Genomic DNA, 25,200 nt, shown 5'->3' on the forward strand with positions numbered 1-25,200 from the left:
TGCATTTTTTAATACCAAAATTTTATAAAAATTTCTAATAAACAACCAAATGATTCTTATTCATATTCATGTCAGAACAACTGCTGCCAACTGTACTTCATCAAAATCAACAATGTTTCCTGTCAAAAAGTCATTCGGCATATTTTCCTCTTATACCAAAACAATAAAAAAAAACAAAAACAAAAGTAATCCACACTAACTGAAAAAAAAACAAAAACAAATTGTCGAAGGAAAAAATCAAGTAACAATGGAAATATATAGGATAGGCTAATGTAGGTGCTGAAATCGTCTGGCGCTTCATAAAACACAATACATATCGGTGACATTTTCATTCACCAAATAATAAAAGAAAACAAAACGAAGTAAAAAACATGAAATGACAAATTGAATTGCAATTCGTTCATGTCATAATGTTTATAAAAAAATATATATTCTCTTGTTGGTGTTGTTGTTGTTTTTGTTGTTGTCAATGACAATCAGTGACAGTTGCACAAAACACGAGACAAATTCAAAGCAGTCAAAATATTATATATGCCACATATGCCACGTGCGTAAAAACTTGCGTTATCAACACGCGTTATTGCGTTCATACAACAACAATGAAACACAAGATACGTCAGTCTTTTATTTTATTTATTTATTTATTTATATTTTTTTTATATGAAGTCAAAGTGTACGGCTTTTGTGTCAGCGGGAATTGATTGTGTTATACATCTTCAAGTGCATTCACAAATCTCAGGAGGTCGATGGTCAACATGCGTTAAAGTTTCATGATTTGTATCTAAATGACTTAAGTAACTTTACAAACAAATTTGACATCTAGTAAGGCAATAAAAAAGTTTGCAAAAATAAATGATTTAGTTCAGCCATTTATAGATAAAAATACATTTTGTAGGTTAATCACGGCCAATTAAAAAAGTTGAGTATTTTTATACCGACAATGTACAACAGGGCGTATGAGTGATTAATAATTTACAAACCGTTGAAATATTGCTAAAAGTTTAGTTAGAATATTTAAAAAAATAATAATACGAATTTTAATGAACTTAAATACTGAATTCTAAAAAATGAACAAAAAAAATATATTTTATTAAAAATTACAAAGTAAATTTACAGAAATATTTGAAAGTTTTTCTAATATAATATGTGTAAATAAAGGAATTACAAAGAGGACTGTATAACTATATCCTGCAGACTATTATTTTGAAGGAATATTGTTTAAAAAAATTTATAAACAAATAAAAATTTTCAAAAAAAATTGAAAGAATGCTTATATTATTCAATATAAGAAGTCGCTAGAGGCGCGACATTCGAGGTAACCGTCAGGCTAAAGAGCTGGTTCACACCTACAGTTATAGTTAGGTATCCTTCTTCAGCAGAACAGAGTTGAGGTTACTGGTAAAATATTTAACGGGTTACCATGGACTTAACAAAATGGGTCTGTCCAAAGAGATAGATTGTCGATTCTGCTTAGAAGCAGACGAGACTTCCAGTTGACTGTTCAGCCTCGATCTAGGAGGTCACTACTTTCCCCATTGAGGACATTAGCAAGTCCTCAACGGCCGACGTCGGTATTCATTCGGACGTCAGTATGTCTTCTGTTTGGTTATGGTCTCTTGCAGCACAAAAGATCAACCATGACGACCATGGTCCGCTCTGGTGGGAGCTGGTACCCCGTTTATTCCTATTTCTATATTATTCAATTCTAGTTTAATTGTCTTGTTGAATGATTAAAATTGAAATTATATGAAAAAGTGATTAAGTATAAAGCGTGAAATCACATTATATCTGTTGTTACTATATTCGACATACTAAATGACATTGACAATGAATTCGGGAACTTTGTTATAAATGCATGAAATAACTTAAATATCATTTACGGCATTTGGCAGCCAATCCCAAACTAACTTACAAAATTCAGAATTTATGTTTGACGTGTTAAAAAAAAAAATTATCTTACCTTTATCATAAAATTCTCTAGACAAATACAAATTGAAAGTATGTTAATTTGTTAAATTTTGTTTGGTTTTTGTAATGCAAGAGATTTCTCTTCTATCTAAATAGAGCAAAAATACTTTTTATTACCAAATACCCGTTGATTAAAAATATTACTTTTTACAGATATATATTTGGCACATATATCTAAATCGTTTGTTCGTAGAATTCCATAGGACTGCTTTCATCTAAATAAACCTATGAAAATTTTACCGGAAATGTTTAATTGTTTCTTCTCTCAATGCAATTTCTTACATTATGGTTAAAGAATTATAGTTCTTCAATTTTTGAATCTTAAGAATCGATTTTTGCGGTTAGTAACTTTTCACTAGACACTTCGATTCTAGTTCTTCCCTAAACAGATTATAGCTATTGTTAAGCTAAGAAATTAAATATCGTAACTATAAACTCATACTGAAAATTTTTTTGAGTTATCTCTTTTAAAGAGCATCTACAGTATTTAAGTGCCTGAAATATTGGGAGAACGCTAATTCAAAATATTTTCAATTTTATGTATTATAAAACCTATTTCACTATTTCACATCTATTTGAAAATTACGTCAGTAAATAAAGCAGCATCAGTCAATGTAAAATAAGCAACCGGAACAATAAGTACTTATTGAAAAATTTAAATTAGAAAATGACTGAAAATGTTTCAAATGCTGCATATGGCTTACAGATTCCAATTCTTTATCGATCTGTTATATGGCACTATAATCATAAAATATGTAACTTCATTGAAAACTAAATATTTATGTAGTATTATTCAAGTAATCATGAATAAATGATTACTTTACTATTCCCTAAGTCAGGTGTAGTCAACCCAACAGGCTTCAACTTTGACGATACTTAACGTCACACTTTAGTTAAGCAATCTTTTGAAAAATATAATATTAATGCAAAATGAATAAAAACTTATGTTGAAATATATACCAATTTATTGTAGTTAACTTTAGAAATGATATGTTTCTTTTTCTCTTATTTTATTTATATTCGGCATTAAATGGAAAGATTTAAAAGATATTATTATATTTTTCTAACTGAAAAAATGTTATTGAACATATTTTTAAGTATGCTTACCTATTTAGCTTATTTCAGAAAATATTAAATATATATAGTAGTATATAGCTCACCGTTGAGTCGCAAAATGTAGTATGACGTTCTAAGAGTAGTCGGGGGAGGTGGTTTGGTATTAGCATATATGATGTACTGAAAAAACTTAACTCAAGGCCATAATTTTAATTATATTATAGAAAATATATTTTTTTAAGTAACTTTCCAAGTAACATTAATTACCTTTTCTTTTTCTTCTTCTTTGTTTGGTACAAAGCACTTTTATTGTCAAAAGCACTTTTACTCAATAGTGTCTGTGACCACTTGGGTGATCCACTGTAACAAGAACTCCATTAAATGAAGATAATAAGTTATTCAAGCGATTTATAAGAAGTATAGTTTAAAGCTCAACATATCATTCGATCGAAATTTGAAATTTGATTTAAGAGATTTATTACTTAATGTTGTGAATAAAATAATATATTAATATATTGTTTCCTTCGTTTTTTACAGCAATTTTAATGATATATATTCAAAGATATAAAAGTTTAATTTTTATGAACACTCAAATATTGTATCATAATTGTCTTATACTAATCACAGTACAAATGTATAGATATGTAGAGTAAATATGTGTCATTTTGTGCTTATAAAATTATATTTGAATATAATTTTATTGTGTTAAAAGATTATCGTTTCATAGCATAGCTCGAGGCTGACTAACTCATCGGATAAAGCACACCCATAACACACTAATACAACAACAACAAAAACACACCAACCGGAAGTTGCACACACAATTGAACATGTACACTTGCATATGTGTGAAATACGAGTATCTAAGAAAATGGAGTAAAAGTCAAATGTTATAATCATTTGTTTTTGTGTGCAAATAAATTGTTTAGGATGTGCACGTATCTACAATTGTTGAGCATATATATGCTCAGTATATGTAGTACAAATATACAACTGTACACAAATAGACTTCAACTTCAACACTCGTACAAATAATTTGATGATTTTATTTATTTATTTATTTATTTTTTTTTATTTAGTTATATTCCTTTTCCTTTTTTGTCGACGAAGCGTTGAAATTTGCGTTGACAATCATAACTTGCAGTCAATTTCGGATTCTAAGATAATTTAACATGATTTAGATGATTTATTATTTCATTTCATTTCTTCTAAGATATTTATTTGCTAAAATTCAATTTTCTTTTGTATTTTGATTTTTTTTTTTTGGTTTTGTTTAGCGTTTTTATAAGAACGTTTTTCCTCTTATCTCTTATTTATGTATTGTCATGGCGATTATGTGCATGTGTGTCTGTTTGTTAACATGTGTCAAACTGATCACTTTTTGACCGCATGTCATTGTCATTAAGTAAAATAATTTTCCAAATTGTTTTCCTTATGAGGTCACTCAGCTTATTATGGTACAACTTTTTTTTGTATTTTAATATGTTTTACTTTGTTTTTATGCAAGGATGACTATTTGATTACTACAAATAGGAAACCGTATTATTTTTAGTAAATCAGAATAGACAAATTTTTTATCAGAATACGATTTTTTTAATAATTGAATTTGATAATAATAGTATTAGAAAGATAATTAAATTTTTATTTTATTATCTTTCCTGTGAATATTGAGAATATTATTTTTAAAATCGTGCTTTTATTAATTCAAAATGAACAAATTTATTATCCATTTAAAATTTTTTCAATAATTTAAAAGAGTAATAATAAAAGAAAATGAATTAAATTATTATTTAATTGTCTTACTCGCAGATAGTGAGAATATTATTTTTAAAACCGTGCTCTTATTAATTCAGATTGCACAAATTTATTAACTATTTAAGATTTTTTTAAAATTTGAGTAACAATAATAAAAATTAAATTAAATTGATATTGAATTATCCTTCCGGTAGATAGTGAAAATATTCAAAATGGACAATATTTTTAGCAGAATAAAATTTTTCAATAACCAAGTTTTAATATTGATAACAAAAAAATTTAATCTAGATAGTGAGTAAACTATATTAAAAACTTGAATACTTTCTTACATTTTCAAATACTGTAAACCTGGGCTGTCCAAAGCACGCCCCACCTACGTAATGCGGCTAGCGACTAATATTTTTGTGGCCGGCAACATATTTCTAATCTACCACAATTAGACATATTTGCCGGGTTATATTTTAGAAACATTATATTATTTTATTTTTATGGTATCCAAAATATAATGAATTAAAATGTTTTAAATAATTCATTATACTTAACGTTAATTTACTTAATTGATAAATACTGTAATATATATTTCTTTATATAACATTATTATAACATTAAATTAAAAATAAAATATTTTATGGTATAGCAACAACTAATATTAATAAGGCTGATAGTGTTAGTATTGTAATAGACAAATTAATGAAGAATTAATAAAACTAAATTTTACATCATCGCCGTATTTTTATTTTTGTCGAAAACAAATATGAAGTTATGTATTTATTTCTGCAGCCCTTCAATCTATAGAATGATTGGTATTGGTCCGCGATCGCATCTGGTTTGAACAGACCTGCTGCAAACCATTCAATGTAGTTACTCATACGCACTGTGTGCCGCGTCAATATTTGGACTTAGGCAATTTGTCGCTTAGGACACCTTGCTCAAAGCCAATAATGTGTCAATAGATTCGCTTTTATATTTTATTTTTTCTTACATTTTTTCCACTTTTGTGCACTTTATCGTTTTAAAATTGCAACACTCGTTTGCGCTGTCACACACCAGCTATAAATCTGTCAACGCCACTGACAAGGCAAAATGTTCTGCAAAATTGCACCTTCAAAACAGCGAATAAAAGCACTTTACAATTGAAAACTAAACAAAACAAAACAAAGCAAAACAAAGCAATTGACATTGACATTGCTGCTATTGCTGCCATTGAAGGGAAAAATCCTTATTAAACTTTACAAATTAGAAATTAATTAATTGTAAAAATATAAATAAAGCGCAATATCTGACGAAATATTTCGTTAATAAAGTGTTTTTGTTAATTACAATTTTCACGAAATACAAGTAAAAATTTTAATAAATTTGCTCGTTTTCACAATTACTTAAAATGTTTAATAGCTGTGACACATGACTACGGAGGAAACTCATCAAAAAGGTGAAAAACATTATGAACACAAAAAAAAAAAAACAAAAAAGTTGTTGAATAAAACACAACTTATTTTTATTTTTAACCTTCAACACTTAATTATTAACACTGTTATTATCATTAATAAATTTGCATATAATAAACACTTGAATAAATTTTCTGCTAAAAAGAAATACACCGTAATTTATTTTTTAAACATTATTTACTGCTACGAAAATTAAAGTACATAAAAACGAAATTAGTACAAGGGATAATATTTCATTTTACGAGGGGCACTGTTGAAAGCAAAAATGCACTGCAAAATAAGTAGCATGTAGAATGTAGAATGTATTTTCAACACTCATACCCCACCCGTAAGCGTCAATTAATATTAATTTGCAGCGAAATTCCTTAATAAGTGTAAATTAAAAGTAAATACCATAAGGAATGCATTGCAATAACCGCGTTACATTATCCTGTAAGGAAAAAAAATCGTGGAGGATAAATTTTAAAAGTACACCAAAAAAATTGGTTTTATTCTTTATATGAAAAATTGTTAATGCTAAAGTGTAATTGCGACACGTTATGGCACTTATTTTCTCAATGGCATCTTTCCTATAAAAATGCTCTCTACTATTGTTGTCATTTTGCTGCTGTAATTTTGTCGCTGGCATTTTGTCGCTGGCATTTTGTTGCTGGTATTTTGTTGGTGGTATTTTGCTGCTGGTTAAAATTTTTGCTGCTTTTGTTATTGCTCACAAAGCTTTTAGAATTACTGCTGCTTGCAAGTAATATTCATGCTGCGCCACAGTCATTGTTGTTGTAGATGTTACTGTCCTGTTTACTGTAATATCTGTTGCAAGGACGTGCGCATAACAATGCATCATATTCTCGTATGCTTTCCATATAAGAGTTGCGAACACTTTAAATTCAATATGCATGCAGATTGCGTTAGTCCCATACTGTTGCGTACGTCGAATATCATTAAATTTATGAACACTACACACTACTATTTCTCCCGTCGTGCACCCGTCGATACAAATTAAATTTTTCATAGTTTTAATTGGTAATGTTCACGATCTTACTGTTTCGTACGTTTATTTTACTTTTACTTCTTTTTCTCTTTGTCATCCTTTTTAAATTCTGCAACTACTGTCAGTCTAGTAATTGAGTGCCTTTTGAAGAACTTTTATTGACAGCACATATGCGTGCAGTAAATTCAGTATCAGCTTTTTATGTATATTCTTCAGTATCATGTACTGAAACAAGAGAAAAAATATTAATTTCCATCATTTTTATTTAATAATCACATTTATTAAATATAATTCTTCAAGCGTACGTAATACATAAAGGGTTAGATAAACAATAGTTTGACTGGACTTCAACACTCCCAGTTATTTAAAGCTAAATTAGTATAATTTTATGAACAAAAATTAAATTTAACCAGGTTTGGTGTCAGTTATTGTTAAAATTTTTGATAATATTTTAAAAAAAAAATTTTTTATATACAAGCAAATTGTAAGACGTCATAGAGTCACTGCGATTTTCAGTTCGACTATTTAATTGAAGGCAGGGATTATGATTTATTTTATAATTTCATATTTCAAGATCTTAATTCATAAATATTGTTATATTTCATTGTTCAGAAACTTTTATTTTATTTATTCAATTATACATTCTAAATTACAATTACTTAAATCTCTATATTTTTTGTTAAAAATGTGCACGCGTCTCCTTACTATCTTTTCCACATAAAAACAGCTGATCACCTTAATGATGCCATCTCGTTACGATTATTGATTTTATATCGTAACAAATATATATCAAGTCATGGATATATTTCAACTAATTGTAATCCCGAAAATGTTCCAAACTTTATGACCTATCAACATAGGCATACCTTAAGTGTCCGAGTACTGCTGTTGACATATGTATGTATGTTACGTATATTTTTAATTGTATGGAATGGTACCCTTCCAACCAGAGTTGGAATAAAAAACACATAAGTCAAATTATATGTATGATATGATTCGATCACAGAAATAAAAAGAGCAACGAATTGGTAAAGTTTGATGTTCATATTCCATGATGACGGGACACTGTCTAATAAAGAGATATGTCAAAAACTTGTACCCATTAATCAGAGCAAGAAGGAAACAAAGTACAGAACAAAAGAGGAAATACTCTGATATTATCTGGCATTCACTAAAAGGCGTAAAGTATCAATGTCATAACCCCAATATGTTAATCAGAGATATGATAAGTTCAATCTCATTCAAAAATGTTACGCTGAATTACGAACTCAAAATAAAAGTATCATTACCAAAAGATCCTTAGAAATTGTTTATAGTTGAATAATAATATTAGACTCTTCTTATTAGAGTGTAAGTAAACTAATCTTCCGCGTAACTAGCGAACATTGGTCTATGCCTCTGTATACCCTTTATGTATCAAAACACGCTATAAAAAACTTGCATTATTTTGCTTCTATGTTCCATGAAAATCTATAATTGTTTATTTTAAAATTTAATGTAATACAATTATATAAATTACAATATGTTTAAAATAATGTTTTTGAAGTTCTCTCTGGCAATATGTACCAAGTGTGCCAAATCTCCAATCGTACTATTTTTATATAACATTATATCAACAAAATATGCTTGTATTTAGAAACAAACACAAAATATTAATAAACTGTATTATTAGTTTGGATTAAGTCACTCTGACTTAAGTATTTAACCAAATTTATGTGTACTTATATATATTACAAATCTATTGACTTGGTACTAAAGATAAATGTTCTAAATTTAGTACTACTTTCTCATTTGACTTATGGCATTACACCAAAAAATTTATTGTTCAATATAAAAATAAGCAGAACTTTTTAACACCAACAAATCAGTATTACCCCTAATAATGCTTACCTTGTGCCTGTTACCCGCCAAAACATAGATCATTTTTATTATTGTCGCATACAAACCGAATCTAACACGAATGTCTAACTACTCGTTAATCGGTCCATAAGGACTCATAACCGTAGTAACGTTCATTGGGCGCAGTTAATTTCACAAATAATCTGTTTGTGAACTGTAATTCATTTTAGGCACACCACTAACTATTCTAGTATGGCATACATATGGGATAATGCGTAAATGTAAGTAAAAATAAAAATTCATCGTTTATAGAAATGTATATATTTCTACTATATATATACACATATAGTCATCGTAGTCCTTGTAATACTTGATTGTCAGTTTACGCAAAATATTTGTTAATATATTCATTCAGGGATACTCGTATATGTGTGCCTATGTGTATGTTAACGTTTGTTTATGCTTTAGCAAGTGCGATAAAAGTCGTCTTAAGTGCGTCTAACAAACACTAAGTAAAATGCCATTTCCGCCCTCCAAAACGACCTCTAAATAACCCCTTAAATTTATATGAGCATACTTTGTGCAAATATCTTTGCGTACAAATATTTTGCATGGATGATGTTAAGTTTACTCCAGCATTCCTGCTCTACTCTGCTCTGTTCTTATGCTGATTTCCACCACAAAACTCAATAAAAATTCGTTAACATTCTATGTGTGTGTGTATGTGTTTGTTGGAAAGCAAATTTAGTTTATTGTCAAATGGTTTTGTTTATATTTTTTTCTCCTCTTCATTCCGCTTTTCGTGAGATTTACTTTTGTTTTTGTAACTTCGCACTTTTATTTATTATTGCTCTTTTATCCCTTTATGTAGTTAAAAGAAATGCGCGCATAATTTAACAGCGCTAAGTTGAAAGGTTTGTTCGGTAGCAGTAAGGAAGGTCGCCTTAATGTAAAAGAAATGTTAAGCGCACATCATAAATAAATAATTTTGCAAAAATATCAGCACAGCAATTATTTATGAAGTGAAATAAAAATGGTATTAAAGGTAATTGAATTCTGACTCTTAAGTTCGTTTGTGTTTTATTAATTGCGGTATTTAGAATATATACTCAGAAAGTATTTTACTATATCATTAGAAATTAATAATTTAATTTTAATTAATATAGATTGAAGAATATGTCACTTAAATTAACTACTTCTTAAGTTCGATTTTGAAACGCGTTGGGAACTTGTCACCACGTCACTGCATCCTTTGAGGATTATTGTGACGTACCCACTTTAGTTCCATAGACGAGTAGCAGTTAAGAACACCATTATATCCTTTGCAAATATGTTGCTTAATTCCGTTATAAGTGGATAGGCAGTGGGTAAGTACCGAAGTCTGAGTCTGGCGCGACTATCACAGTAACACAAAATATATTCTGCTGTTTCCTCTTCTTCGCAATAAAGTCTGTAGCTAACGTCTCTAGTAATACTTAGGTTCAACAAATGCTTTTTAACTCCGCAGTGCCCAGTGAAGAATCCTGTGACACATCGGATGCCACTTCTGTTCAGCATAAGTAGCTTCCTAGTTCTGGCTGTTGATCAACATAGCATGGATTCTTTAGCTTGTCTGCAGGCAATTGTATTATTCCAATCAGTCTGAATTGCTCTTTCCAGCCACTAACTACTACTACATCATATTTCTACTACTCATGTATTTAATATGATGGCGAGATTTTTATGAAAACCTCAGTATAACGATTAAAAAATCGTGTTCAAATCAAAGTAGAAAATTAATTATCGAACACTTCTTGAAACAGGTTAACAAATAAGTAAATATAACCCACATGGCAAAGTAAGTAGTATATTAGCTATTTCTATTCCTCAACGAAAACTTCAAACTTAATTTACTGAAATATATATAGCTTCTAAGTAGATTTCTCTGTGTATAAGTCGTTTAGATACATTTAATCCAGGTTCTTCAAATAGTAGGGTTTATAGAAAACAGCCTGAGGGCTATGTGTGAAAATGTTGTATAAGCGCAGAAAAACTCAACAGCTCAATTCCGTAGGTAGTCAGCTTTAGGACATAATACTACGTATAAACTTTTATACCTTAAGAGATAGCACTTGTTTATGTTACAAGAAATAGCATTTTAGTTTGAACAAAGCTCTTTATGACACAATACCTCCTATGTACTTTTATACTCTAAAAGATAACATTTTGTCTGTACTACAAGATATAACATTTCAATTAAACTGCATTCCATAATATTTTATATCTTCTGCCAAAGGCAAGATTTCATCTATACGAAAAAGAGACCGCAATGATACTAAATAAATAATAGATTAACATGTTCACAACTACACTATAAATACACTATATTTATAAAGTAATAAATTAAATAGTTAATAAAATTTAATAAAGCTGCAACAAATTATTTTTATTATTATTTATAACAAGTTTTTAATGTTAAATATAATTTATACTCAATAATTAAATATACTTTTATGTATTTAGAAAAATTTAACTACTTATCGCAAATTTAATTTACTTTCCAATTATATATAATATTGACGGTAATAGTCAATCGGTGACAATATCCGTGCAAAATACAAAGTATTTTCGCATAATAATTTATTTAAAAAAAATTTTATAAATTGCAGTAGATTGTCCAAAGGAACAAAACAAAAATTTAATATGTAAGTCTACACTACGTGTGTGCAAAAATAAATTTGATAATAAATAAAAAATTTTTTTATTACATAAAGAATATTCAATTTAATTGAAATTCTATATAATTTATTAACATTTTATATATTCATACTATTATTCATATTTCCAATCAATACATAAAAAATCTGTTATAAAATTGAATAATATATAGTATGTTGCATTGAGCAAATATTAATTATTTTTAGAAATTTATGTATATAATTTATTATTAATTTTTCTTACATTTTTTAATTTTCTATATTCAGTACAATTCATAGAATAACATTTCGTACAATAATACAATAACCAAAGATTTATTGTATTTCCTTGCAATTTTTTAAAATATTTATTTTATAATCTTTTACCTTAAATTTTTTAGATAAAATATATTTGAAAATAAAAAAAAAAATGTATGGATAACGTAATCAAAATCACTATTTCATTAGTTTATTACTATTATTATTAATATGTTGAGACTAGTTGAGTCAATACACTTAAGCAGTTTTACTCTCTATTCACTGCAAGGTTTCTTCATAACCTCTCTCTACGCCCTGAATTATTATTTATCACTTTAGCACACTAAGCAATAACTGACCTCAGATCTGCATACCTCCCCGAGGAACCTGGGGGAGGTAAGCCTGTTGGTTTTCGTAAATAGTTTCCTTATGTATGTTTTGATCAAATCAAACTTGTGGTCCCTGAGGATGTTATTATTTTTAATTTATTATAAATATGAAGCTAAAATCTTATTACACTTCTGAAGGACAGCAATTATATATCTGCTTTAAATACTATTAATTATAATATTATAACAGTAGCAATTCTTAAATAATATGTATAAGTCCAAATGATTGCATTTGTTTTTAATTATTTCGATTAAAAAGAAATGTTTTAAAATTGTTGTCTCATTCATTTATTGTTCATACATCACTCATACGTCCTGTGGTACACAATGTGAACGCTCATACGAGTATTTGTAAAAATCTGACGGAACAAATAATATGTGCAATTATACTTTATTGTTGCCAAGAACAAAAAAATATATACTATAATAAGATTTATATATACAATACCATATATATTGTGTTATATTATTACAAATTTATATATATGGATATGAAAGTATACGCATTTGTTTAAGTTTATTACAAAATAGAAAAATTATTGCAAATGGACAATAAGATGTTTATAGCTGATATGGCAAAAATATGCAATTCAATTGCACTTCAACTTGTTTTGTTGTGCTTAAATGCACAAATATATATATATGTATATGTATACGAATATGTCATTGTAATCATGATACGATATGAAAAACACTTATGGAAAATATTCACATATAATATTCTAAGTACAGAACTCTGTAGATTGAAGACAACCACAAAAACAAGGATATAAAGAAGAGGAGCAAATATGTAAAATATTTATAAATGCTGCCTTAAGAGCTTAATTTCTCAACTTGAAAATTTTAGGATATTTTATGCATTTATGTTTTTACGACCATCTGCATTACCTTTATTTTATGAATAATTTAATATTTAATTGCACATAAAGATTCTGTTTTAGGAAAATTCCTTTACAGCAGAGGTTAAGAAAGTGTTTTAGAAAATTCTGGTGTGATATTGGATTATGGTTAAGTAAATTCTTCATAGCTCTTGTTATTTACACCTTCCGCACGTGCACAAGTGGACTATCTGTAAGAATATTTTACTTTCCTCTTGTTGGTTATACTTTGTGAAATTGCATGAAACTAGATTTTATTTACAAATTGACTGACAACTAAAAGTATTTGCATCGGTCGAAAGTGGTCTTATACTAAAGAAGTTATGAGCCATTATCATGTTGTGAATTTTTTTTCAGTGTTTGCAAAAAAATAATATTGTGAATGACATAAGATATTACAATAATATTAAGCTGGAAGTAATTATTGTCTTATGTCACTGTATGAATATGTTAGAGAGACTTTTGTATTATTAGTTTTCTTTCTTGTGGTTTTGAGATTTTACATTTTTTTAATATGAAAAAATCAACTAAAAATCGATTATCATTTTTATTGAACTTTTTAAAGAATCTGACGGCAAACCATTTATTTAAACTTACATATCTTCTACTTACGTTATCAACATTTCATTTATATCACAGCTTTCTATGTTTTTTGGAACAATAATGTAAGGAGTAGTTGAAGGAATACTTCTGCAATCATAAGTTAAAAGTGAAGTAGATAGAGAATCAAATCCTTCTTAATTATCTTCAATAGTGTTTTGGTTGTACATTCCTCGTTATTATGAATAGAAAGTGGGGCATATTAGAACCAGCTCCACGCATTGATAAATAGAAATATATAGCCAACACTAATGTTGGAAACAACATTGAGTGAATTACACAATGAGATGCTAAAATACTTAAGCCTTGTTCGGAACAAGCCTGAAAATAGACAAATACTTAAGCGTTGTTTGGGATAAGCCTGATTATAGACACCACAGATATTCCGTGGCCCCCTCCTCGAGCGCCTATAGACATGTACTACAAAAAACTCTACAGGTTAAGTCCAGCTTAGCTTAATGCCCTTTAATAATTCAGTGTTCCGTTAAAATCGATGTAATTTTAGACAGTTCGATCTTGACCTAGCTGCTCAAGAAATATTATCATATAAAATTTCTTGTAGAAAATATCTACAATCATAATATTGCTGAATTATTTGAATTAATAAGATTCAGAGCAGCAAATAAGGTCTCAATTTGCTTACTTACTATTATGGACTAAGTGAGAGGTTCTACATTTGGAGTATAAAGTTCATATCGCTCTTGTACTGGTTACTAAGGAAATATCATATTTCTTGTGGAATGCATCTATAATCATATTGTTGCTGAAATATATGTGTAATTTAAATCAAGTTTTTTTTAATTGTTTCAATGTAAGAATTGAACCTTCATTTTTCATATCATATCATTTTAACGTTATTTTTTCTTCTACACTAATTATATCGAATCAATACATTTTTTTAGAAGATGTGTTTTGAATCATAATCAAAAAATACTTTTTGAAATATAATTTTATTTCATATATATTTTATTTTATTTTTTTTATTTTTTACTTTGTTTTTGGGTTTATAAATAATTTATAAATTATATGGTTTATAGTTTATAAATTTTTTTTCACAAATTTAATTTTTTTCGTGTCTCAGTATCTTCTCCTATTATCTTTATGAACAAAAGACGCAAAAAAATTTATAATTTTTTATATAAAAATAAATTTATTTTATAAAAATATTAGTGTTTACCTGCTTCAGTATCTTCTCCTATTATCTTTATGGATAAAAGACACACAAGAAATTTATTATGTTGTATAAAAAAAAATATACTAAAATGATTTATTTTATAAAAATTTTAATTTTTTCAGACTTCAGTATCTTTTCTGAATAGGTTTATGAATGAAAATATGAATGAAAAATGAAAAATATATTTATAATTTTATATAAACAAAATCTATTAAAATGATTTATTTTATAAAAATTTTAGTTTTTTCATACCTCAGTATCGGCTCCTATTATCTTTTTGAATGCAGAACTCCATAAAATATTTACAATAAAGACTTTAAATACTGTCGTAATCGTTTTATGCCTAAGTACCACAATTCATTTCCATAAAAACACTAAAACACTAAGGCAGAGAGCGCAAGCTGCATTTATTAGAAATTAAAATACCAACTAGAAATATAAATGGCTGATACCCGGCATTTAATGAAAATAAAAAATGCGTTTTTAAGTGCTACTTAAAGCGGATATTAAGTTCGCAAATATATGAAGACTAAAAACGATAAAAGCATTTCCCGAATTTGAAGCACAGCACAACATATACATTAAAAATACTTATGCTGAGTTTAAGAGCTTATATATTTGCTGAAAACGTTAATGCTAATAATTTTATATTCAAGAATCATACATGCATATATTCACTTAAATTAGTGTACCGCGCAGCGCTTATTTAGCAAGTTCCGCTAGGATATATAAGGGAATTCGCCATTTTTATGAGCACCACAAAAACAATAATGAAAAGATTACGCATTTATGTATAACTGGAGCATTCATAAAACATCTATCGTTCATAGTGCAGACCATTCTTTTATTAGAGTACCTAGTTATCCATGAATGCACATACCTTAAATGCGTATATCTTGGCATGCGTGTATAATTTAGTAGAACATCCGCAGGATTTTAACCCGGCATTTACAGCAATTTTTCATTGCCATTTTTAGCTTGATTTGTGTGCAAACATAAATTTTGGTTTCACTTAAGAACGTTTCGTCCCACAACAACAACAAAAAAACCGGTGTTATAAAAAGATTTCAACATCACCGCAAACACGTAACACTGAAATGGTAAATTATGACAGGTGAATAAAGGGTTTCCGCTCAAGGGGAAAACTTTAAACTTAATATAATCATTTCAGTTAATAAAACTTTTATTAAAGGATTTTAATTAAAACTTTTTAATAAAAAGATTTAAGTATTTATTTAGAGTTAATATGTTAAGTCTTAAGGATGTTATGTACATAATAACTTCACTCAATATGAAGCCTCTATAAGCATTGAAATTTATAGCAGTTCTATTGTCTTAAGTTAAATATAGTTTAAAATGTATTTTGTATTTAAACTTAATTCATTTTTTATATTATGCAGCGTATTTATAAAGATGTTTTTCGAATAGTAGTGAACTACAACAACAAAATTTCATTTTTATATTATTTTAATTAATTAAATTTTTGCTTGAACACACAGCTGTTTCGAATATTATGAAATACTCATCATCAATGGTCTTGGGAATAATTCAAGTACCAGGAATCGAACTCTTGCCCTGCCAAATTTGAAGTTCAAAGTCAGGACTTCTTAAACAACTGACCCAAAGACGTACTAGACTTTTATGTTCGCACATTTTTCAGAACTTGCGTTAATTTGGGTGTTTATTTAAAATGCTCCACACATTCCGCATATAAGTTTTTAGTTCAACAAACTAAAAAAATCGTTTGGTAGAGAAAATAAGAGGTTGTTTATTACCAATATTTGCTAAACAAAATTTCTCGTTTATTTTACACAATTTTAAGATTTAAATAAATACGAATTTTGTTATAGTTATATTGAGAACTTTATGAGAAACTAAGTTTAAAATACCACTAACCACTCTATATATTTCTTAATAAAATATATTATATTTTAACAATTATTTTTTTTAGTGAAACTTTTAGTAAAATAAATTTTATTCCGTTACCAATAAATAACCAATATTTACTTTATTAATATTGACTTATGTGCTTGCTCTTAAATTATTCATTATATTTAATTTGTTACATTTTTGCATTTTCAGATTCAAAAGCCGCTTGGTACGTTGCCTGGCCTCGGCCACATATATTGCACGCCAAATATGTTCGTTGGCTATCACAGTCTATACGCCGACAGTGGCCCTTGCGACAGTGATTGGCATACCATATTGGGCCTCAATTATTGGCATGTCAACAATTTGCATATTTTTCACCATTATGGTAAGTGTTGATATTTGTGGCGTGAGTTTACTCCTGTGAAACCGTTATAAAATTTTCGCATATGGAAAACTTTTTCATACATATTTTATATGCTTACATAGCTTAACACACAAACTAGCAAAAAGAAAATTATTTTATTTTAAAAAGTAGTTATGAATTTTATATATTTTAAATATGATACTCTTTTTCACTTTAGTATAAGGCACTGCATGTGTTTGCTAGTATATCGAAATTATTTTAAAGACCTTTGACTTACATTACTCTTTGATCAAGTTCATTTATTTAATTTTTAAATTATTTAAGTTATATATCTAATAAATAAATTATGTATTGTAAGAATCGTAATAATCGAAAGAAAATTTCTTTATATATTAATTTTCAAAAGCTTGAAAATCTGTCTTTAAAATCCAAGTTAGTTCTACTTAAGAAATTATTTGAGTAATTATCTTTTTCTTCTTGTTCTTGTTCATCATTGGAATGCTATTATTTATGTATAAGTTTTATTTCTACAAAATCTCTTCCAAATTTACAAGTAGTTTTGTCCTTTACTAGGTTATAAGACCATATATTTTCATTTAAGCAAATTACTTTATATATTATAGTATTATAATTTGAAAATTGCATATAAAAAACTTATGGACTATTGTCCATTGTGGATTGTTAGATCTACAATGAAATTAAAATGGTGTCTGAACTTACTAAGCAGAATTTAATGGTATGGTAATTTTATAATAGAAAATTTCAAAGGTGATCAATTATTCTTGTCTTTATCTGTTACACAAAAATTCGTTTATTGCTTCAAAATTAGTTTGCAAATAAAATAAAATAATTTATAAAAATATTATTAATAAAATTTTATCACTTATAACTACTCATAAGGATTATTTTAGTAAATGGAATGTCTTTTCTACTATGTCCAGTAAACTACCAACTTTACTACTCCAACGTTACACTACTACTGATCTCAGTGTTAATAAAAGCAAATGTCCTTTTTTATGTTTAAAGTCCATGAACAGACAGTATTCTTTTCTACAATTCTACGAGTGCAGAACTCAAGTTTTTATTAACATTGAGTATTTCCTATAAATTATTGATTAACTTTTAATGTTTAAAGCCAAAAAAAAATCCTATTTGAAAGAATGAATTGCCGAATTTGCAATACGGATTTTTATAACAAATCCATTATATTCGCAGTAAGCAATTTTCATCAATTTTTTTTCTATAATGTTAACTTTGCAATATATTTTTTAATCATTTATTTGTGGATTAAATTTCGACAACTGCAATTAAATAAAAAATCATGATTTTTTATTAAATCAGAAAACATTGTAATTTACTTTAAAAAAAAGTTAGCATAACCTTTTTTTTACTTTTTATTTGTTATTAATAAAAAAAATCGTTACATGTTATTTACATGAATCAGTGTACCGTCAGACAGTGTATGTTTGTACTTCATACATGTAATTAAAGCAATTTCGTTTGAATATAGTTTTTATTAAATATAAAAAGATTTAAATTCATATACATAATATATACATGATTTTTTTAATTACTTTTTTGGACAGACTAGTTGACTCTTGAACTAATTTTTGTTCTGTTGAACTGTAAAAAATAATTAAACAAAACAAAAAATTAAATTTAAATTTAATTTAAGTGCAATATACTTTCTGTGTAAATTTTTTTTTCTTTTTATTTTATTTACACATATATTTTATGTGTAAATTTTTGATACATTCATGTTAAGTTCCTAATTGAAACTACCATTAAACAACATTTTTATTCCACACGCAAAGAAGAACAGTTACTGAAACTGTAAGTGGTTATTTTTTTTCTGAAAAAATGTTAAAAAAAAGCTTGCTTAATTAAATTTTATATTATCTTAACAGTTTTTACTAAAATATTATAAAATTATTATGTTCGCTGCATATTTAAAATAACTGTGAACATTTCTGTGGTGAAAAAAAAAAATTGTGTGGTTGTAGGAATATTTTTACACACATTTATTTACTTCACATAACGCTGGCAAATTTTTCTACAAAAATTTTATTATGTTGGCATGTGTTGACCGTTTTGTACGACTTCAGCATAGCCATTTTATTTGTAATTCCATTTTACTATTTGAAACATATGTTTTCCAGTAACCAAATTAAATTCCTGTTTACGTTTGCCGTAGGATATTTGCACATTTGACCAAAAAAAATTTTACTGCCACACAAGGAATGTAATCAAAAAGTGTGAAATATATATGAAACTTTAAAAATATATACAAATAGTACGTCGTACAGTGACACTTCCGTAATTGAACTTGGGTCATACCTACTACCAAAACAAACTTCTTACAGTGTCAATTAATTGAGATCATCAAGGATAACTTACGCACAGACTCTCAATTACGATTAACATATTTAATCGTAATCATTTTATTAATTATTTAGTTATTTATATTATATCTCACTCTTTTTTATTTGTTTATTAATATTAAACATACATGAAAGACAGATTTTATATAATATTCTTAGTATATATCAATACCAAACTCTTCAAAACTTTATATTTGTTTGTACTGTACTTGACATAATACTCGTAAACATTTTCAGACTGTATTCGTATTTTGCTCGAAGCAATTTTCTTTTAATTTCGTCTCTTTTTAAGAATAAAATATAAAATGCAATAAAAATATTATGGTGCAGTTTAAGAGTAACCGTAGGTATTTTAATTCCCTAGTAGCTTTTAATATATACTTGAATCTTGATCACATAACCACACTGTTAAATACTATAAACACAGCGTAGTTACAGTAAAAGTAGATTACCAATTCACAGAATATTATATAAAGTGATTTGATATATAAAAAAAAATATTACGAGGACAAATACATAAAAGAATTTGGAAAGATGAAATTAATGGTACATTTAATACATGTACATTTTTTTAAATAAAAATTGAGAACAGTTTAATATATTTACTTAAAATTCATATTATGTTATGCTAATATTATATATATTAATAAATTGTTATTATCCTATATATATGATAACACAATGAGCCTTTAGGCCTAGGTGGATCCACTAGGGATCGACGGTAGAACCTAACCTAACCTAAATTGTTATTACAGCCAATATTCAATACGTTTTATTACACTGTGCACTGAAAATGGTCTACAAAGTAAACGGAAATAGCTATAATACAAATAATTTTTTATAAAAATTAAAATACAATTAAATATTTATCACAAATTTATAAAAAATAATTTTTTATTTATTTAAAAAAAAAACATTTTTAATTTTTATGTGTTAAATTTTAATATAATAATACAAAGGACACAAAGGTCTATTAAATATACTTCCATGATTACAATAGTTTTCTCATTAAGTGTAAAGGTTTTGTTTGAATGCAAATTATATTAAAAAGTAGTAAACTCTGTTAAATGATCTACAATTTTAAACTATCATTCAGAGTTGCGTATTAAACATTCTGTTTTTTTCAAGATGAATACTAAGAAATCCATTTTCATCTGTGCTTATAATATAATTTTTTAAAATAATTTTAAAAAATCCACCTTATACGATATTTTTTTACTATTGCTACCAAATGACAAACCCATTTTATTGTTTTATAGTTAAGTTTCTTTTGATGCAAACTATAGTTTATTTATTCAATTCATTTTTGATTAATTTATTATTTTAACATGTTCACCACCCTCGTAAACTATCTTAGGGGTACATATGTCTATGTGTACACATATATAAATAAATAATAAACTACTTAAAACTGTTATGCATTATTCTTTTCTATTCTATTTATTATTTTATTAATTTTTCTGTATTAATATCTTCTATAGGGTGGCCTAAAGGCAGCTATTAATGCAGATGTTATACAAACAATAACAATAATTATTGTTACAATGGTGGTCATCATTAAAGGCATAATTGCGAGCGGCGGACCAAAACAAGTGTATGAATTGAACCGCAATAATGGTAAGTAATTCGCAAATGATTGATATAGTTTCTTTCCGACAGCACAAAAACTTTATTGCCCTACTCATTTCACTAGCACTGCTAATAGTACATTAGCAGCATTTATTTGCAAGCATTGTAGCGAAAAACATGAAAGCATTGAACAATAGCTCTATTTAGGCTCATATTCTCGGAACAAAACATTTATCGATACATTGGTATTATCGAAGCTAAAGCAAAGACTAAATTTGGAAATGATTATTAATGATTAGGTAGCGTAGAATCAATCATGAATGCTCAATTAGTAGCATAAAAACATAAAACCATTTTAAATACAAGAAAATTCAAATGTCAAATATGTTGTACTCGAATTGTGAGGGATCATAAAAAAATGATTGTGAAAAGTCTACAAAAGCATTTAAATGGCATACTTCACTGTGGATTTGTTATTGTGTGTGCTGCTTACATTGATGGTAATGCTTACAAGTGGCAGTTATAAAATGGCACAAGCCACAAAGTATTCATATTATGCGCAAAAATACGACGATAAATAATTTCATGCCGCAAAAATGTCGCTTCTTTATATGACAACAACAATAATAGCAATAATAACAACAACAACAACATTCAAAATAGAAGCAAAAACAATAAATGCGAATTCCTTATTGCTCAACTCATTTATGCTGACGAATGGTGACTATTAAAATGTTCCCATTCATACAGACCACAGCGTCTAATATTTGCTGTCTTAACCGCCAATAATAAGAGCGCTGCTCTTGACATGGCTGTTAGCATGAGTGTGTATGTCTGTGTTGATTTGTGTGCCGTTGCGTTGTGTTAAAGAAGTGCTCATTATGCTGCTAAATATTAACAGTACAGGCAATGTTAGCAGCCACAAGAACAGCAAGAACTCAGACTCAGCCTCGACTCGAAATACTGTTGATATGGCGGCGACATTAATACGCAGCAGGAGTAATTGTCACTTGAAATTTTTTTTTTTTTATTTCTCGCTATTATTTTTATTTTTCTGCACATTTTTTTCACATTTTTTCATACATTATTTTCTGCTTAGGCATTTAATGGCATATCTCGTTATGCTAAAAACTATTTCAAAAATATTCATTGGCGAATGCAAGAACTATGTGTTTTTTTGAAAATTAAATATAAATTTGAATTTAAATTGATTTGAAGCCATAACTAAAAATATGTAATGCAAAGAGATTTTTATTGCTCTTTATTTATTATTATCTCTTACCAAGTGAAGTAGAAAATCTGCAAGAACTTTCATATACATATAAATAATTTTCACAGATAATCAGGCAAATATCGGCAGTCTACATCTCGTCCAAGATACTTCACGAATGTAGACGATTTCTCAACTTATTAAGATTACGATTTGTCAACTCCAAGATAACTCTAGTTTGAGTTCCTGAACATACTGTTACAGCGAGGAACGAGCCACCTGATGAGCCAGCGAGACATAGCGCGTCTTCGAGCGAATCAATACCTGCTTCTGCCAACCACAGATGAATGTTTACATACAATATTTGAACAGAAATTAGCTAATATTTCTTCATCAGCCAGATTAAAAGCAGCATGACGTTTATACCCCAAATGTAGAAACTCTGACTTAGTGCAAAGAAGTAAATCAGAAGTATCTAAAACAATGTTGGTCCTAACGATGTACCTGACTATAGGACGGCTTGAAGCCAGTCTTCCACTGCACCTATGGCATTTCTTGTAGTACATATCTACCGGCGCTCGAGGAGGAGACACTTGAACACCTATCGTGCCTATGTTCAAGCTACTTCAGAATCACACTTAGTTTTTTCCTATAGTTCTCTCAGAGGTATATCTAACTTTAGTAGTGGCCAGTTACTTTTATTTATCAATAGAACCAGCAATAGAAATACTAATATTTAAAAAGTTTTGCTGTTTTGCTATATCATATATTGCTGAATAAAATCTATCTTTGCAAAAATAAAACTGATATTATTATAAAGTAATTAGTTTTGAAACTTACTGATTCAACGAAATTTATTAAAATTATAGTTCAAATTAATGGTTATATATTTATTCGATTATTCTTTATTACTGCCGCTATTCCAGACTTAAATGAACCTAGACTTATATTTATTAAGCCCATTAAGCCCAACGCTGTATTTTTATTTAATGAAGTGCTGTGAAAATATTCGCAATTCATTCCTATAATTGACATTTTAATGTCTAATAAATATTTACAATTAAAATCTCTTCGATTGCTAATCTAGTTCATCTTGACGTTTATGAGTATTTATCTTTGAATCTTCCATTTTTTTAAATAACATTTTAACAAGGAATTCTATAATTAAACATCAAAAAATAACATTTTCAAAACACTCAACACAGCAATAAGCAATATATGAACATTATTTTCTTCCTTCAGGCAGACAAATAACGAATTAAGCAAACCTCTTAGAAGTGATTATCTCCTCTACACTTGTACGTTTGTACTTTGTACATGTTGAATAAAAATAATCTTTATAAATTGCAATAAAGCGTACAAATCAGATTGGGTGTTTAGATTTTAAAAGAAAAATAAAAAAAAAAATTTTAAAGGAAATTGTGAGATAAATATATAATAAATGTGTAAAATATCGGCAAAAAATATTTGCCACAAAAACGCAAACAACCGATATCAAGGAAAAATATCCTGCGGCGGTTAGGCATGGTCACTTGATTGAAGAAAAACAAAATGGCACTGAGTGCTACTTACACTCTGCCCAAAACAAACACTCACACATACTTACATAGAAATTCAGTGGCATAGGAAAAAAAATTAACAGGGCTGTTCTTTATTTCCAGCTAATTTTGGTTTAAATAACATTTTAGACTTGGTTCATTTTACCAAGTCTGTAGCTGTTTCATAGTCACCAATATGAGTAAAAGATAATAAAACGGTCGAGTCCTTTACCCGCATAAGTGTTCGCCTCTTGAGAATTTATGTTTACACATCTATGCACATACAAAACTATTCCATAGCTCCTGTTTAATACAAATAATCGCACATACAAGTCAACATTTGCATTTAAGCCAAACATTTTCACTTACAGTGTGAATATACCCGTAAAAATGCCAGTATACATACCCGTAAGGAAAAATTCTAAGAAAAAAGTTAAAGTCCTGGACAAATTTTAAAAGTTAGAAAAAAACTTAAAGTTCAAAAACATTTAAAACTAGAAAATAACAGCAAATGAAAAAATTCTTAAACCCTTTATGAATTTTAAGGATAATAAAAAATTTCTAAAAATAAATATGCAAAAGACAGGGATTGCAATAAACATAAACCACGGAGAGGTAAGATCCGTTTATGAGATTCAAAGAAGTTTATACGTGAAATTATATGTTTGGTTTACTTTAAGTGTATTTACAACTTAATCTGGGTTTGTGTATTTATGTCTGTGTGAATACTCGTATAGCCCACCATGTACCTTAAATTGTAACTGTACAGGATAAAAGTTTTCATCCAACTTTTGCTACTTTTCGGTTACAGGTAAAAATGTGGTAATAATGCCAATTTAATTGTGCTTTTCTGGATTAAACTGAAAAAGTAAACTAAAATTTTATGATTGACTTAGGTTCCTTGTCTACTTAAATAAATATTTGCTCATACTCGTATATAGAAACCTATATTATAATATATACCGACATCAAAAAAGGATGATAAGCCAATTTTCTTTAATTTTGTAACTTTTTGTTGTACTTTTTAGTAAGGTTTTTCCAAAATTTAACGGAAAAAAATCTCAAAACAACAAAATTTATTGCTCATTTCACATTTTTCCGGTGATTTGAAAGATTCTGTTATGTTCTTCCTTCCGTTAAAATTCCTTCCGCTTACTTAACATTACCACATGTTGTTGTTTGTGTTATTGTTTATGTAAAATATATTTATAATACCCTTATTTGTTATGCTAATATCATGT

At 27.8% G+C, this 25,200-nt stretch overlaps 1 protein-coding gene across 1 annotated transcript in view; it reads left to right on the top strand.

Annotated features, from left to right (window-relative positions):
• LOC119681518 (sodium/iodide cotransporter) overlaps positions 1–25,200 on the top strand; it is a 106,049-nt gene that overhangs the window by 77,514 nt on the left and 3,335 nt on the right. Inside the window, exons 6-7 of the mRNA XM_038094738.1 lie at positions 17,108–17,282; positions 21,124–21,259. Coding sequence (XP_037950666.1) covers positions 17,108–17,282; positions 21,124–21,259 — 311 coding nt within the window. The remainder of the gene's footprint in view (positions 1–17,107; positions 17,283–21,123; positions 21,260–25,200) is intronic.

This window comes from Teleopsis dalmanni, chromosome 2, assembly GCF_002237135.1.
Source record: "Teleopsis dalmanni isolate 2A chromosome 2, ASM223713v2, whole genome shotgun sequence".
Lineage (NCBI taxonomy): Eukaryota > Metazoa > Arthropoda > Insecta > Diptera > Diopsidae > Teleopsis > Teleopsis dalmanni.